This window comes from Lepisma saccharinum, chromosome 1 (genome assembly GCF_977018435.1).
Source record: "Lepisma saccharinum chromosome 1, izLepSacc3.1, whole genome shotgun sequence".
In the NCBI taxonomy this organism is placed as follows: domain Eukaryota; kingdom Metazoa; phylum Arthropoda; class Insecta; order Zygentoma; family Lepismatidae; genus Lepisma; species Lepisma saccharinum.
This window is the reverse complement of record NC_139229.1, coordinates 74,600,378-74,617,740: the sequence shown is the minus strand read 5'-3', so window position 1 is coordinate 74,617,740 and position 17,363 is coordinate 74,600,378. Positions and strand designations below refer to the sequence as shown.

The 17,363-nt window shown below is 37.7% G+C and overlaps 1 protein-coding gene across 3 annotated transcripts in view; it reads right to left on the bottom strand.

Annotated features, from left to right (window-relative positions):
* Positions 1-5,317: 5,317 nt before the first annotated feature.
* Positions 5,318-17,363, bottom strand: part of LOC145996562 (very long chain fatty acid elongase AAEL008004-like) — a 129,444-nt gene continuing 117,398 nt past the window's right edge. For all 3 annotated transcript variants that reach the window (XM_083133068.1, XM_083133062.1, XM_083133066.1), the window contains exons 7-9: positions 14,721-14,857; positions 13,479-13,631; positions 5,318-8,374 (exon numbers count right to left, since the gene is read on the bottom strand). In XM_083133068.1, coding sequence (XP_082989194.1) covers positions 8,087-8,374; positions 13,479-13,631; positions 14,721-14,857 — 578 coding nt within the window. In that variant the 3' untranslated portion in view covers positions 5,318-8,086. The remainder of the gene's footprint in view (positions 8,375-13,478; positions 13,632-14,720; positions 14,858-17,363) is intronic.

Here is a 17,363-nt window from a genome sequence, read left to right as displayed (position 1 = left end):
AAACAGCAAAAACAAAAATATCAGAGATTTATATAAAGGTGTAAATGAATTTAGAAAGGGGTGGCAACCTAAAGTAAACTTGATAAAAGATAAATATGGTGATTTTCTAGCTGACCCAAGCGATATTCTAAATAGATGGAAGAACTACTTTAATGTCCATGTAGGAGATAAATCAGAAGTAAATGAAGTCCACACAGCAGAACCTTTAGTTCCAGAACCTAACTTGACTGAAGTTAAAGATGCTATTAATAGGCTAAAGAATAAGAAAGCACCTGGCATTGATATAATACCAGCTGAGTTAATTAAATATAGTGGAAATTCATTAATATGTCAAATTCATTCATTTTGTTCTTATTATTTAAGGGCCGAGTCTGCTGCCACGCACGTATCAGCAGTGTAAGAATAAGCGTCAAATTGCTCCTGCCACATAATTCGTCTGCTAAGAGGATGTTACAAATCTTAAGAACAGATTAAGACGTGAGAAATGCAAGTTTATGTTTAGTGCGAATGAATGTACAGGTAATTTAGAACCTTTAGCGATATTATTTTAATGCTACGAGGGGGGGTAGAGTGGGAAAAGCTTTCCACTATCATTATTGAACATTAATTATTAATTTTTGGAAGTCAAAAGATAAATTTATTACTGTTATGTTAATACAAATTTATTATAAATTTGCACTTCAAGGGTACGATAACCCCACCCTCTTAATTCACCTAAGGTAAAGGTAGAGTTTCCCCAAACCAGTGTCGATGATCGGCTGCCAAAACTGAGGGGGGTGCAAGGATTGCCTCTCCTAATCGCCGGCATTGCCCCTACACATTGCAAAAAGCAGTGACATTACTGAAGAAAATCCGACCTCGATTTTCTGTTCATCTCTCACAAATGTTCTAAAATAAATTGTTGTGACTGTGTGTGGATTTATGTACTTGGCACTTAAAAGTTTATGCAAACATTTTGTGATTTTTGTGTTTACTAAATCTAGAGCTTCAGCCACTACGCATTCGAGAATATATCTTTTTTAATGCTCTACCTGATAACACCTTAGATTGCTTTTATTTAAAAATAGCCAAAGTTACAGGATGTAAGAAAACCCGAACTTTTTTAACAATACATTCAAAGCATACTCGCATTAATGGTAATGGAGCAGGGTTATAATGCCTTAACCCCCAAAATATCCTTGAATTAAAACTTTTCTTTCAATCACGGAAGGTAACCAACCAGTATTAGACAGGTTGATTGATTGATTTGTTTTATTTTACTTCGCATCTGCCATATTTGTCTAATCGTAAAGATGTGAAATTGACGAAGGGGCACTCACAAAGAGCACCCAAGCCCAGTCTGGGATTCGAACTCGGGACCCAGTATCAGACATGTCATGTTGCAGGTTTTTTCTTCAACTTTTTCCCCAGTCACTCCAGACAATGTAAATGTTAATTAAATCAGCTTTTTGCATTCGAGGATTACCTGGTATAAAATTGGGAAAGAGAATTTCTACCGCCACAGTATTGATTGAGTAGAAAGGGACATGAATACCTTAAAAAAAAAACAATGCTATAACAGCATGAACTATGATTTCTAAGTTAAGAGATGATTAAGAAAAAATAAAACTGCGACATATAACTGTGGTATAAGTCTGCAACAGCAGTTTACTAAGCCGACCTCCGTGGCTGAGTGGTTAGCACAGCGCTATGAGATCAGGGATCCCGTCTCGGGATCAAATCTCGGCCTGGGCATGGTTGTCCCTTCATCAATTTCATCATATCATCACTCATCCTAGTCTTCGCGATTAGCCAAAAGTGGCAGAAATGCGAAGTAAAATAAACCAAATCAATCAATCGACAGTTTACTAAGAGCTTTTATAACCATAACCTTTGGCTGCATTCGTAATGTGGACTCCCTATTTTATCTAGCGTTTGCAATAAACATTACCATAAAACTGAATACTTGTTCGTATGTGTGGTTGGCAACATTGTTATTTAGTTGTAACCAGTTCCCAGTTGCCCCCATTTGACAAAACCTCACCAGATGGGGAAAGTTAGGACACCCACCTTGGAGTTCCCAATCACAGATCATATTTCCCAATGCACAAAGAGCTCAAGAAGCCGTGCGTCTTTCCCAGTGTCATCAAACCTGGTATGACACTCCTCCTTTTCTCTCTCTCTCTCTCTCTCTCTCTCTCTTTCTCTCCCTGCAGAATATTCATGGGTCTTTGCATTCCATCAGCTGCTGAATATGTAAATTGTAAATCAAAATAATTGTTCATTATAAATATTTAAGGAAGAAAAAAGTCAGGAGATTTCCACATTTTTCTGAAACTTGTCAGGAGATCAGTAGATCATGCTGAAAATCAGGAAATCTCCTGCGAAATCAGTAGACCTGGCAACACTGCAGTCAACTGTCAAGTCAAGATGATGTTCTTCTTCTTCTGTATGTTTTGTTTGGCCTTTCGCCATGGTTTGTGGCAAACTCTGGCCAGTTTAAGATTGTGCGGGATGAAGTTCTATTTCTTCACTCATAGGAGATACTCCGTTAAGACTTTATTTGAAAGAAGTATCCTGGTCAGTGCCGACCAGGGTTAGGAAACGCGATGCTCTGTGTGAACTGCTCCTGCGAGCATAGGCGTACACACGGGGGGTTCAGGGGGTTGTCATTAAACGCCTATTGTGCACTCAAATAATAAAAAAAATAGAAATTACCATTAAAATATTGAAAATAATAGTGTTAAAAAAAGTTTAAAAAAAGGTAAAGTGCTCCCCTGTGCCATGCATCACACCATTAAGGCATATAGGGGGTGTGGGGTTAGGGTCCCACGCTTTATTGATCACAGCCGAAGGTGGAGGTAATGTGATCATCACCACGCCCCTGGCCGCCTTTACCCCCCTCCCAGAGTTTCCTCCAGGTACCCACTTTGTAGGATGCTGGGTGGGCACTGGAGCCCCCACGGGAGATCGAACCTGGGTCTCTCGGATGGTAGTCAGATGCCCTAACGAAATACGGAGGTATCTTGCACCATTCACACTTTTACAATTTTCAATTCTTACAGTTTCTCAGTTTCTTATCATCTGGGCAAACACAAATACCCATGCCTTAACCGGGACTCGAACCTGGAACCCCTGGCATTCTAGCATGCTCTGCTAACCACTCCGCCACGGAGGTCGACAAGACTTGAGCTACCGTGGCTACTTATATTCGTGTTAAAATAATTAAGAATTTTGTTTCATTTGAAATGCTCCTCTCTTTCTGTCTCCAAAACAATGTGATATTGTTTACTAAGAATCAGTAATCAAGTAGTAAGGAAGATTTTTTCAACTTTTAAATCACACAGAGCCGAGTCACAAATCAGTCCATACTTATCCCTCTCTCGAGCACAGCAGCGCGTTTCACTGCATTTTTACCCTTAGGGTTCATGCCACAGAAAATTCAAGAGCATTGTTTTAAACTGTAATCATCATTTACTGAACTATTCTGCAGTATTTCTCATCAAAGCAAAAATTTCCAGTAAAACACTAAGAAATGGGGGTCACGTGGAAGTTTGGGTGGACAGTAGCCCCTTTAACGATATCCCTGCTCTCAAAGAAGGAATCCTGGGCTGTGCCACTGTTTATTGTTCCACTGCTTGCTGTAATGAATTTCGTTTCTTGAAAAATGTTGAAGTTAGTTTTGAATCCACTTTATGTACATATATGCTAATCAGGACTGGACCTACAGTTCAAAGTGAGATCTGAAAAACAACGTGCAATCCAAACCCATAACCCTTAGACTGTAATTGACATTACCAGTCTCTCGTTGAGGTGACCCCTGTTGCTAATTGTCATCAAATTTGGCAACAGGTAGGCCTACACAAACTCATCAGGCTGTCTTCTGATTTATGAAACAAGTACATTGCCAATGGGACTTATATTCATTACAAGGGCTTTAAGACCTATGTCTTTGTAGATCAACAGCAACAAAATTCAAAATATTTCTTGATAGCTGGTACAGACAGTCAGTTTTACATTGCCTCAATTGCATTAATGACATTTGAAATCACTTGCATCATGAACACATTTACATTTCAATCTAATGGAAATACTGTAATGGTTGGGGAGAGAGGTTAAATAATTCTCAGCAGGAATGAAAATCTACCTTTGGTTCAAAGGATACTCCAGTGTAGTAGGGAGGATCACTCGTAGTTGCACCATGAATACAAGTAATGAATATATATGTGCTTCACCAATCACCTCTACTATTTTTTACCTGGCATCAACATCATGCTCCGGCTGCCTTTATCTATCAAGTTTGCTCTCATTTGGATACCACAAATTCTTAATTGGTTGAAGTGTAATTAATATTGTTTTCAAACATAGGCAATGTCGAGAGTCCAACTGCGATGCTTATTAAATTGAAAACCACCGATATTTATATAGTGACTTTACAACCACTTTTTCGTTTGCAGTAAGGTAACATTTTATGATTACAACCATTAAAAGTATAATGTTCATACTCATTGAAAATATATTTGTATCTTGTTACCAGCATCGCTTTTCTGCCACTTTTTGTCAATCAAAACAATGAGTTATTACGTGAAACTATGGAAGACACATTCACAAAGAAAACCATGCCCAGGCTGGGACTCAAATTTGGGAACTTGGGAGGAGAGATCAAAGGTTGACCACTTAAAATAAACCCAGTCACAGAGCTGGCTGGCTAATGCTACCACTAACATTGAATAACCAAAATATAGATAATTAACAAATCAGTAAGAGAAGAAGAATGTAATAAAAGTAATATAATTAATTTATCTAAGCAACATTTAAACTACAAAGAACAGTAAGTAAATGTGTGTTACTACGTTGAAATCTGTTTTTTTAATGATAATAAAAACTATAGTTGCCGACCCCTGTGGCAGAGTGGTTAAGCACATCGAACTACGACGTCAGGGGTCCCAAGTTTGAATCCCGACCTGGGTATGGATGTTTGCGAGTGTCCATTCACGAGTTTCATCATGTCATCACTCATCCCCCCCATCTTCACAAATTATCTGAATGTGACACAAAAAGAGAATTAAAATTAAGCATCAATCAATCAAACACTATAGTTGTATTCACAGTGGTTAATTGAGACATGTTAATCATCACCCATATAGGAACGGACCACTTTTTTCTTTCCTACATATCCATTTTTTTACCTTTGTTGTTATAATTTAGTAGATTTTGGGGATGCTGATGCCACCTATGGTTTGAAGGTAATTTGACACATCACACAACACCCATATGATACGGGTGTTTAGTGCCTTGTGCTTCAGATTATGAATACATAAAATTTTTAAAAATGTAGCCACATTCAATTCTAATTTTTATTTCCTTAATCTACAACTGATAATTATATACAAAATATATACAAAAAACTTACAAAATATCATGTTCTCTAGGAACCATTCTCCCCTTTTCCTTTTTCTTCTATTAGAAAAACAAGTTTTACATTTTATTAAGAGTCTCTCAATGGAGTACCATCAATAACCTCTGAAAAATGTATAACTCTTACTTTTGAGATTAAACGTGGTAAAGAGTATTCATTGCGAACATTCTTTCACTTTAACAAGACATTTTCAAGAACAACAATTCAGATAAACATCAGCTGTAAACTGTTTATGGGGCAAATATCACAATATTTTGAAACTCGCACCTTGCATATTGCACACTGCTGTAGAAATATTTGCAAATCCTGATGCAAGCACACACTGAATGCACAAACATGTGAGAACTAGCTGATGGCAAACAATTTTTGACATGATTGGAAATATTTTGCCATTAGCATCTGATACGCATTTCCTTACTAACCACATCTATGAACACTCAACTTCCAAAATGCTTAATTCAATGGAATCATCCAAGCTCTGAGACAGTTTAACAATTATAACACATACAGAATTAACAATAACAATAAGGGTGTTGCCAAATTTGTATATTTTCAGTAAGGTTTGTGTAATGATATTAAATAAGGTCATAGTATGAAAGATCCTTTTCTAAGATTATTTTTCATTATTTTGCTTACTTCTCTTACAATATGAATGGATAAAATAAGCAGATTCCATTCATGAATATAATAAATGATACAAATAATTATAATTAACAGTGTGGAATGTCCGATATTGCACGGCAGACAAATATTAAAATATGGACAACTCTCTTGTTTTTTTGTAGAATTTTTACAAAAAATGCAAGTTCAAAATATTAGAAGCTTTGTGGATATAGTTCGCACAGGGCCATGCATTTCGTAATGGCAGCCCTGGTACTATTATTTATAAACAGACTATTTAACATACATAATATTCAACAAAGCCTTAGAATTTATCTAATCTTATGAATCTAATTGTTATTATCCCCATCAACATTTTAAATATTTTATGCTGAATGTAGCAAGCCTGTAAATTCATGCATTTCTGGCAAAATACACATCTTTCAGGAGAAATATCAAATGTGCTTTATGACACGAGGAGCACTGCAATTTTATAAATATTTTTATCTAAGTTTATCAAATCAGTAAATAAAAAAAGGATAGCCCTATAAATCTGAGAATCAACTTCTTTGGACATTTTATTGTTTATGACATTATGAAAATTACCATTTGTCTGCCACATAGAATTTAACATGGAGCAATTTCAACATGCAATATATATATATATATATAAGGCACTACAATGCATCTTTGGTGTTCAATCCTGAACCATTAAATGATAAAGATGATCATAAAGGCAGGTTTAAGTGTATTTTCCATGCTATTTTCTGTTATTATGAAAAACTTAGTTTCTCTTGTCATGTTCTGGAATGTATCTAAATCCTTTTAATGGCACTTAATATTAGTATCTCTGAAATAACCCGTTGGTGATGGATAGTACACAATAGGCAAAAATAGTTTGATGCAAACACAATTATATAAATTGATTGAATCTTGGAGAAAAGGGGGTGAAATACTCTAAGTTCTTGGGACACAAAAAAAAATTTCAACATAATAGCGGTTTTGTGAGAAAATCTCTTTCCTGTTTTAACTGCCATGAATAGTGGTAGCTTGCAGGTAAATTACAGGAACAGGATTCACAAAAAGAAATGTTGCTCACACTGCAGATGGGATTTTTGTAAGGCTCCCAAGCACTGCAAAATTTGCAATTACAAAACATAATCATGATTTCACAGCTGCACAGATTGACACTAAGGAAAACAAAAGCCAAAATCTATAGATAGAGAGTGTGCTGCTTCATCTGAGTAGATGCTTAGTTCTGCCAAAAGCAGAAAAAAGATATGGATGAATGAAGATGATGCATCTTCTTCAAATAAGAATTCAAAACTTACTATGAAAGAAGATATTCCAGAAGAGGAAGAAGAGAAACCACATTCTTCTAAGAAAAGGAATGTTGAGAAAGCAGAGGAAAATAAAAACATCCAATTAGTAAGGATAAGAGAAATGAAACAAAATTACCTGCATAGAAAAAGCAATTTCCACATCGGAAGTTAGGGCAGTTAATTTGAGACAACAGAGAGGAATTTGTGAGCTACCTCATTGCATTTGGCGATAAAGTGCTGGAACTGCACGACTTGTACTTATATAATCAAGTGGTTGACAACAAATCAATCAATACACGAGGAAAACAGATAAATACCCACAAGGAAATCATTGGTGGAGTCGTTAACAACAACAAAGAAAAAAATCAAAAGAGTGGCTTTACATTGTAAGCAGTTGAACTCAAGAAATCCATTATTATACACAGTAACACATTCTCAGTGAAGAAATGTTTACAATACAACATCCTATTGTTATTGTCAGCTTAAAAGTTTGCTTTGCAGCTTTCCTACCGAACACTTACAATCAAGATATCACATTGTTCCAGTCCCCACAAAATATCTTCAATACTTGGAATTTTTGATGACGATTTCTCCCCTTCAACATTCCAATGCTTGCGGAAGACTTGGTCTTTCACTTAATGGTCAACAACACGATTGACTAATTGGCGGATATAGGTCAACGATGATGCCTCATTAACTGTCTGTGCATGTTCGTAAGTACAAACCATTTATATGTAATTACTTTCCCATTATGATGATATCTTCGTTATTCAGTTTTCTCCTCTCGAGAGGGATCGTTGCTGACACCAGTTACCATGTACCCATTGAAAACTCCACTTGAGTAACAATTTGAGTAATTCTTTGAGAATTCTGTAGAATAACCATTGTATATGCAGTTAGTTTTCTCCGTGATGTGGCCATTTGAAACTCCATTGGAGGTGCCGTTCGTGATGGTTCTCTTGGTAACACTATTTGGAACAGCTTCCACTTCATATATTTTAGCATTACCATTGGGATCTTCGTTTGTAATTCTATTCTTTTGAGCACGTCTTGCCTAGAATTAAAAAAATATAGCAGTCAAGTCATGAAATGTTACATAAATGGTTACACATTAATATTTCACTACATGGAACCCATGAGGGGTGTAAAGAGGGGGGAAGAGAGGATGTGATATATCCCACACTTGTATGAGGGCTATTTTTTTTTTCAACCTCCAATAGGGAATTAAATCAAAACCACAGTGAATAGCAAAATGGGTTTACTGACAAATGTTACGTATACGTTGTCACGGTATCCAGTGACATGTGAAACGCAGTTTGATATAAATTATTTTTGTTTATTGATTCATTTTATGTTCAAATATAAAAGTGTGAGGTTTGATTTATTTTGTGGATGAATTTGTATCCGAGCCAGACATCGGGAGTTGGGAGACGGCTTTATCCTGAGTGACAGCCGAACTGTCATTGCGGCCTAGAACATGACATATTTGCACCAACACGGGACGTCACGGAGAAAAGGAAGAACTATTTTCGTCGAAGAGTCGTTGCGGGTGGGCGAACCTATTTTTCACGTATGACCAGGATAATCAGCTGGAGCCCAAGCTTGAAAGAATCGAGGATGCACCTTGTGACCACGTTTCAAGACAATGGACAGAGGTCATTTCCATCTCTTTGGAGACCCAAGCCAAGCCACTTTAGCGTGCTTTTCAACGGACAAATTTGAAAGTGGTATAAATCGAGAGTACTACGAGGCCAAAACACAGTTTTTACCCGGATTTCGTAGAGAGAGAGAGAGAGAGAGAGAGAGAGAGATAGATAGAGAGATAGAGAGATAGAGAGAGAGAGAGAGAGAGAGAGAGAGAGAGAGAGCGCGAGCAAGCATCCATCTCCGTGCTACACTCTCGCGTGACTATTGTTTTGTCTCCGTGGACTTTGTTTTTCTTACGTACCTCGAGCGAATTGTCGATAGAGACTTACCAGTGTGCGCTTTATTTGGTGAAGCATTATGCCGTGGTTTGTTTTTTCCAAGCATGGACTATCATAAGGATGGCCGGCTAACAGATAGAGGAAGGAGGCCGTCGCCTCCCCAACCCCCGCAACGATGTACCACCACCATCCGGTGAAGCCAGCCAGCCAGCGCCAAAGACAACATCAAAGCCAACCACTGCCCGAAGCCCGAAGGACGTTTGCAGTTTGACGTTCCGACCATTGCCCGACCCTCAGAAGGACGTTTCCAGTTTGACATTCCAATCGAAGCCCGTTACCAGAGAGAGATGATTCCAGGACGATGCTTGATTGATGCCCGACACTAGAGATGGTTCCAGGACGACGCTTGATTGATGCCCGACACTAGAGATGGTTCCAGGACGATGCTTGATTGATGCCCGATACTAGAGAGATTCCGGACCGGCGCGTGACCACGTACAGCCGACGCCAGTGATGAGAGGAACACCCGATGTTCTAAGGAAGTGAAAGTGCCCAAAATCGCCGCAATCATCCTTTGCCGCGACCGACCCCGGAGAACAATTTTGCCGCAAAAGAACCGTGTGCAAGTCCCGCAATCAGGAGAGATGAACGATCACACGATGTAGCAGAGTCCGGTAGAGAATTCTTCAGATGATCTATGTCCATGTAAACGTGCATTGTTTGTATCAACGCCATAACATTAACACCGAAGTCTCACTTATTTGCAAAGTGACTCAGGAACCCGGAACCTAACTTCCGTGTCTGATGATTTTTAGTATTGTTATGAGAAATGGTTATTTCATGTTCTAATTTAATTGTCTGCATTCAGAGTTAGAATCTCCATTCCATTACTTTAATTTTTAGTGTAAATTGTCAAAGTGTGCTCCATTTTTGTGTAACCGACCGCCCCGTCGCGTCATTTAGTTTGTCAATAGTTGACTGATTAGTCCTTTTTAATTGTGGAAAGCGTATTTTTTTATTGCAAGGTCGTGCACGTGAAGTAGTATTATTTATTGCATAGTGGTTTTTGATGTAATTTTTGCTCGTGCAGACGATTGATTTGTGTATTCCGGCAGCTGGAGAGAATTAAGTTTTGCATCACTATGTAATGGTGTATTTGTTCTCATTGGACGAGAGAGGCTTATGTGTATTACCCCCATCCGAGACACTTGGTAAATGTCATGCTTACGACTTGATGCGTACGTTCATTCGAACGAAAGATTTAACCACACCCACCCAATTGTTTTAGACAACTGCTTTCCGAGGGCTGGCGCATAATTAATTTAAAAGAGCACAGGAGCTGGCAGACAAATGACCTAAATTCATGTAAAGGTTCAAAACTAAAAAGGAAGGGTATGTTGATCAGATTCATGATTTTGTATGTATATCCACATGTAAAAATACCTCAGATGTGCGAATGAAAGAGAGTGAATGAGTGAGCGATTGAGGCGGCGATGTAAACAGTTGTTGATTGCAATATTTTTTTTTGTTGTTACAATATATTCACGTTTTTACTGTTCATCAGTGTTGTTATTTGATGTTTTTCAGGTATCTGATATTATGCTATTAGTGTGTTATGATTGTTCGAATCTACATACCTAAGGTAAACAAAACAGTATAATATTTCAAGGTATTTATCTCCACCTCGCATTAGTATGACAATAAACGACCGTCTCGGTACCGAACTTAAAAACCTGGACCGTAAGAATCACGACCGGTTTCCCGTACACATAACGACGTTTGACCCCGTCCCGGGGTATGAACGACACGTCATTCCAGGGACCGTGAGTGCACTCGGTACAATGTATCATCTACTTTTCAAGTAATCACCAAGAAGATTCAAACATTTATCATACCAATACACCAGCTTTCCAATACCCTCTGCAAAAAAAGGTGCCGCCTGTCTGTTGAGCCAGCTCCTCATTGGTGTGGAAGCTCCATCTTCCCAACCACTTATTCATCGCTGGGAAAAGGTGGAAGTCACTCGGTGCTAGGTCTGGGATGTAGGGAGAGTGAACCAACACTTCCCACTGGAATCGTTGAAGAAGGACTTGGGTTGATGCAACAACATGTTGTTGGGCATTGTCATGAAGCAAGAAAATGCCAGAAGACAGCATGCCTCTCAGTTTGTTCTGGATGGCTCTACGTAGTCTGCGCAATTTCTCACAGTATGCAGCCGCATTGATTGTGGTTGCCAGCTCCATAAAGTCAACCAGTAACACATCTTGCACTTGGTGGGAGAGTCGATTGTAGCAGACATCTCTACGTGCCTGTCGTTCAGCTTCAACTGAAGCTTTGGCCTTGGCAGTAGTGGTTGTAGTGGCAGGGGAGACACCAATCACGCTGCATGATGCCCTGTTCCCTAGCACTTCACGGGCCACCTGGCGGTGCCATCGGAGGTTTAAAAAAAAAATAGCCCTTTACATCATTTATTAATGTAAGAGTACTCTTTGTTCCCTTCCCTTTTGGTGTTCCCAGTTCACATCTAAATTTAAGTGATCACCCCTTAAGACACCTAAAACAGAGAACAAATCATCACTTGTAATTAGAATGAATGATGATGATCACCCTTTATAGGCCCCTGAAATTATCGGTAGTAATAACTCAAGCTTAATGTAGCAGTAAATAACAATTGAGTTATAGAATCAAGTGAGCACCACTAGCTATCCAAAACAAACAGTAAATTAACTAAAGTAACAGAGAACCTAAGGAGTCATCAATCTGATTCCTCCCCTCCCACCCCCAGATAGAGATATGTCAACCCACCACTGGTGGGACCCAAATGTTGTCTCTGTCTGTTTCATGCAAAAATTATTAAAGCTGTATGAACGAGCAATAAATTCTACATCATTAATATGACATATCATTATGCAAGCATAATTGTACCCCAGAAGCAGGACCGGACTGGCCTACTGAGCAAATTCCCGGTGCACCCTCTCAGTGCCCTTCTGAAAATACACATTCCGCACCTTCTTACTTCCAACTGTTCACAATCTGTCACCCTGTCGAGGAAAATTGCCACCACCCTCTTGGCAGACCCAGTTCAGCCCTGCTGGTAAGTACTATCAGATGAACATGTGCATTTTGGCCATTCCACAAAAAGTGAGCCTAGATGTCTACACTGTAACAGTGACACATTTATCAAACATATCATGTAACAATCTGGACATCTAGGCTCACTCTCCGTGGAATGGCCCATTTTCTTCTTGTAATTATAATAATAATAATAATAAGTTTATTTATTAAGTGGAAGAGGTTCAGCCTATAGGCTGCTCTGCCAGCTAACCCTTGTCAATGTAATGTTACATATATGATAAGTTGATAACTGCATATGGAGCAGTAAGCTACATGTAAATACATATATACTTGTAAGAGATACACAAAGTATTTAAATACAACCTATGATACCATATTTAATACCATTTTTAATCTATCTTTGAGCCAGTTTTACTCTCTTGTGAGCAATAATTTAAGTAATGAAGTTGATATCACTGTTCTGTCAGTTTCAGAGCTTCTCAGAATGATCTTCAATTTATAGTTTGTATGCTTTGTAGTTGTGGAAAGAACGAGTGGTGAATTTAATATTATCTCTTGTTTGTGCTGTGAACTTCGAGAAATGAACATGTACGAGATTTTTAGTTGTGCGCAGGAAGTTGTAAATAATAGCAAGTATTTTAATAAGTGATCAAGAATTTTAACATGAGAAATATGGCTCCTTGGGGATGGGGGATATGCCTTAATATTATTAACATTTTATCCTCATTTGACAAATCCGATGTCCTCTTTTCCATAGCAATCTGGCAATGCAATTGAACCCTTATCCTTTCGACAATGCCAATGTATTGTATTAAAATATCACTTCCTTTATTCTTAATACCAATCTTCACCATTTATGAGGCAGCTAGACAATAGAATCAATTATTACTATCCCAATTTAAGCAGTGGTGTGCCCAAGGCAGGGGGGTGGGACTGGTCATGTGAAAAAAAGAAGATCTGCATTATGGTCATATTCTCCTATTTTAAAACTTCCGAGCACACCATTGCAGTTAGTCTTCCAAATCTCGAAAATTAATGCTAAAAATATGCAACTCGGTAGATCTAAAAACCTGAACTCATCCACCCTGGGAAAAGAAAGTAATTATAATAATTAGGATATCAGTGAATTCAAAGACTGTTCATCATCTTTAAACTCACCTTCTTGGATGTGTAGGCCTGTTTGTAGAAATCTGAGAAGAGGAACAGGAACAGCACACCATGGAAACCAATCCAAACCATGAAGCCCTTTGGATAATTGCAGTCGATGAAAAGAAGTTGGAATTGATGAACAAAGATTAACACAAACTGAACCTGGAAATAAAGATTTTAGAATTTTCATTCTCTCATATACAAGTATAATTTGCAGAGCACATTCTACTTTATGACATTTTTTTTCTTTGGTTCCAGTTTAGGGAGATATCAATCTTATGATAGGTATGGATTTCTTCAGAGTTCTGAGAAGATCCAAAGAAAATGCTAATTTAAGTAGCAGAGTTAAAGGTGATATGTTATTATCATCTTCAGCATATTTATTATTATGCACATGAATATGCACAGCAGTTTACTTGTAGTTTCAATAGTTACACTGTGCTTAAGAGTACTGAACCCCTAGATTCTAACTATATTCATTTATTTCATCAAATTACCATTGTCATCATCATGATTAAACAATAAAAGATAGAAAAATGAAGTCAAATAACCAGAACAGAACTTGTACTATAAGTCTCCCTATTGCTTAAAACCTTGATGGTAAATACTTACATTATATTTACATTTCTCACTAAATTTCATGTAATAGCGCACTAGTTTACAATGTGTTCAAAAATTTTGAATTAAACATTGCAGATGCATAGACAAAGGTTAATATTAGACTGTATACTGTGTGCTGTCCTAATAAAATTTAAAAGAATGAAAAGAAGTTCCAAGAAATAAATGTTACATGCAAAATCCAGTCCAGTACCTGAAAAGAAATGCACTTTATCAGAACGAATAGGATTCATTTATGCGATACACATACCTTGCAACTTACTGATCAGTGATCACTATAAGAACTTGATGATCTTTCTCCAAGTATATTTTTGTAATAACTAGAGCATAAATTATATTTTTTCACACATTACATAATGATGAATGCATGAAGCCATAAGCTGTAAAAGAAAGACGAAACCTGATCGATGAACTTAATGTTTTGGCCCCTTTTCTGGGGAACAAGGTAATAAACAATATTGGAGTAACAATTACAAATATTCATCTTATACGAAAGTATTGTATAACTTATTTCCACTGAATTGCAGCTGTATTTTATTTAGCTACACAATATGATATGAAAATTTTACTCAAGCAAATGAATGAAAGCATAATCAATAAGCATTAATAAACAAAGACTTAGAATAAACTTACTATTTGAAGGGTGGTGAGGTACTTCTTCCACCAAATAAACTTTTGATACTCAGGTCCCATTGCAGACACCATGTAGTAGAAATACATGATGATATGAACAAAGGTGTTGAGCAACGAGAAAAATGTGCTGTGGCCACCTGAAATGAAGGAAAAATAGCCAATTTGTTAAAAGATATTTTAATCATTTTCATTGGTTGGGACCTACTTACATCTACATTACACACCAGTGGCTTTCTCGGAGTGTAGGAAGAAGTTATGGTAAACCGAGGAAGGTTTGAAAAATGGGTTCAATTACATTCACACGTCTTGCTTGTACTACCCATTGCATTTCGAATGTTAACTGCAGGCCCATGCTCAAGGTGTGGCAAGGGGCCCTTGCTCCTCACTTTGAACTACGAAATATTTAAATGTGAACCTATAAAAATCGACGAAAATAACATTGACGATATTTCAGATTTTTCAAGAATTTATATTTTCTTCCCCCTCTCTGTCGTGTGGATTGACGATAATAAAAAAGTGTTGCTTAAACTTCGAAATTATGCTAAATGCTTCTAAATTGTGGTAGAATTTATTATTAATTATTTTTTTCGGATAATGGTAATTTTGCATCTGCTTTTCTAAAGTTTTGAACTTGCGTTACTTATATTTAACAGTTATGTAATAGTGTAAATTTCCCCATCCGAAATTGTTTAAAATGGTGCAACAAACGACATGGGATCAACATCGAACATAAAAAGGTTTGAGAAAATTGTTTGCCCCCAAACTTTCTACCTATTTCCTACCATAAAATCTCCTGACGAACTAAATCGGGCAGGATGAAGAAAATATAGAGGATGGATTGTGACATGGTTGTACAAAAGCTTTCCGCTGGATCGGCACACTTACTTTCGTTCGAAACATGTCCGCTGATGAAGTAGAATAAGATTTGGACATAATTTTATTTTTATTCCCTGAAAACATATTCCTTGGAATTCGATTTTCTTCTTCCAGGGATTGGCGTTTGCAGATTATGCTAGAAACGGTGCCAAGTTCCAACAAAGATCAAATTGTTCTTGTTCTTGGTTTAGTAACATTTTGTTGGGGTTGGCATCGCTGATTAGTCTTGCTGGTTCCTCGATCCTCGCCGATAACCTTTCCCCACTCCCTTGCACTACCCCTTCAACCCCCCACCCATCTGTTTGTAGGATGACCGCCGAGATTGCTCAGCAAGCGGCAGTAAAGCCCGTGTCCATCGTCTTTGGACTGCTACTGGAGCGACCGAGAGCAGTCAACTCTTGACGGTAGCTAACCTAGGCAATTGTACGTACATTGCGCTTATAATTTTATAACACGCATTAAACTCCTAAAAAGTAGAGAACTGGAAATAAGTAAAAACGAACTGTAGGAAGTTCCTCACTTCCTACATGGAGGAATCGCCCCTGTTACACACACGCAATAATGAGATTTGTTTTAAAAGTTTGCACCTTGATTTGCTGTTGATGCATATACTACATTTATGAGTGGACCCAACACCCAACGGGATAGCGTGTGTGACCCCCTCCTCCCAGATCCTCATTGGTCTAAGTAAAATCTTTGCAATATTGAGCAAAATCAAGAACAGAGGCGGATCAACAATTTACAAGGTTTTATGAGGAAGCTCATTTCTCAATATTTTTGGAGCACGTATTCCATATGGTTTGAATGAAAAGGCTGACAGTGACAATAATAAGCTCAATTCCTTCAGTGAACATCACCTCGCTTTTCGATATAAATGGAAAAGAGCACATACTCAGAAATTGAGCAGGCAGGCAGAAATGAGCACACATGCATGCAGATATGTGTGCCTAAGGTGCGAAATCACTGGAGACTTGTAGGAGAAAGGGAAGGCAGGAAGATCTTAACTTACACACAAATAAATAAATATAATTACATGAATATGAATTATTATATGATACATATATTATTATGTTATTATATACGAAAGTGAATCACGAAATATTTAAAAACACATACATTTTTAAATAGTGAGCTTAAGATGTCCCTGCTGAACCACCCCCTTACAAAACTTTCTGGTGACGCCCATGGCAGGGGATAGCCATACCAGATTTTAGCTTTATTAAAGTGAACTAAGTTCGTGGTGCAACAGTGTTTTGAGGTCCAAGGAATAAGATCAATTTGTTTTATTGACTATCTTACATATCTTGGCGGGGGAAAGTGGGTGCACTTGCCCCCACCCAATTTTCAGGTTATTGGTACTTTTCTTAACCTTCTGGGACCTGAAGAGAAAAGTAAGAAAAAAGTAATTATTGTGATTCCAGAAGTGTAACAATTATTTATAAAATAATTCTGAACGCTATTTTTATGAAATGGAAAGACTTTTCGATTCTGCCCAACCCATAAAGTTAAGCCCCAAGTTCGGTTCTGCTCCCCTCCCCAAATCAAATTAGGGCCCCCCAACTACGACCATGCTATCTTAAATATAGCCCTTTTGTTTTTATGTAAAATCAAGTCATTAATGTCAGTTTCCAGAGGAGGTCGACTATCTCTTCGCCTCCCCACCGGCGGGAGCAAGAAGTACTTTTATCTAGTACAATGAAGCAATGAACCTAGTTTAGTAACCAATGAGACAAAACTCATTTATGATGTTCTGACAATTCTTATCTT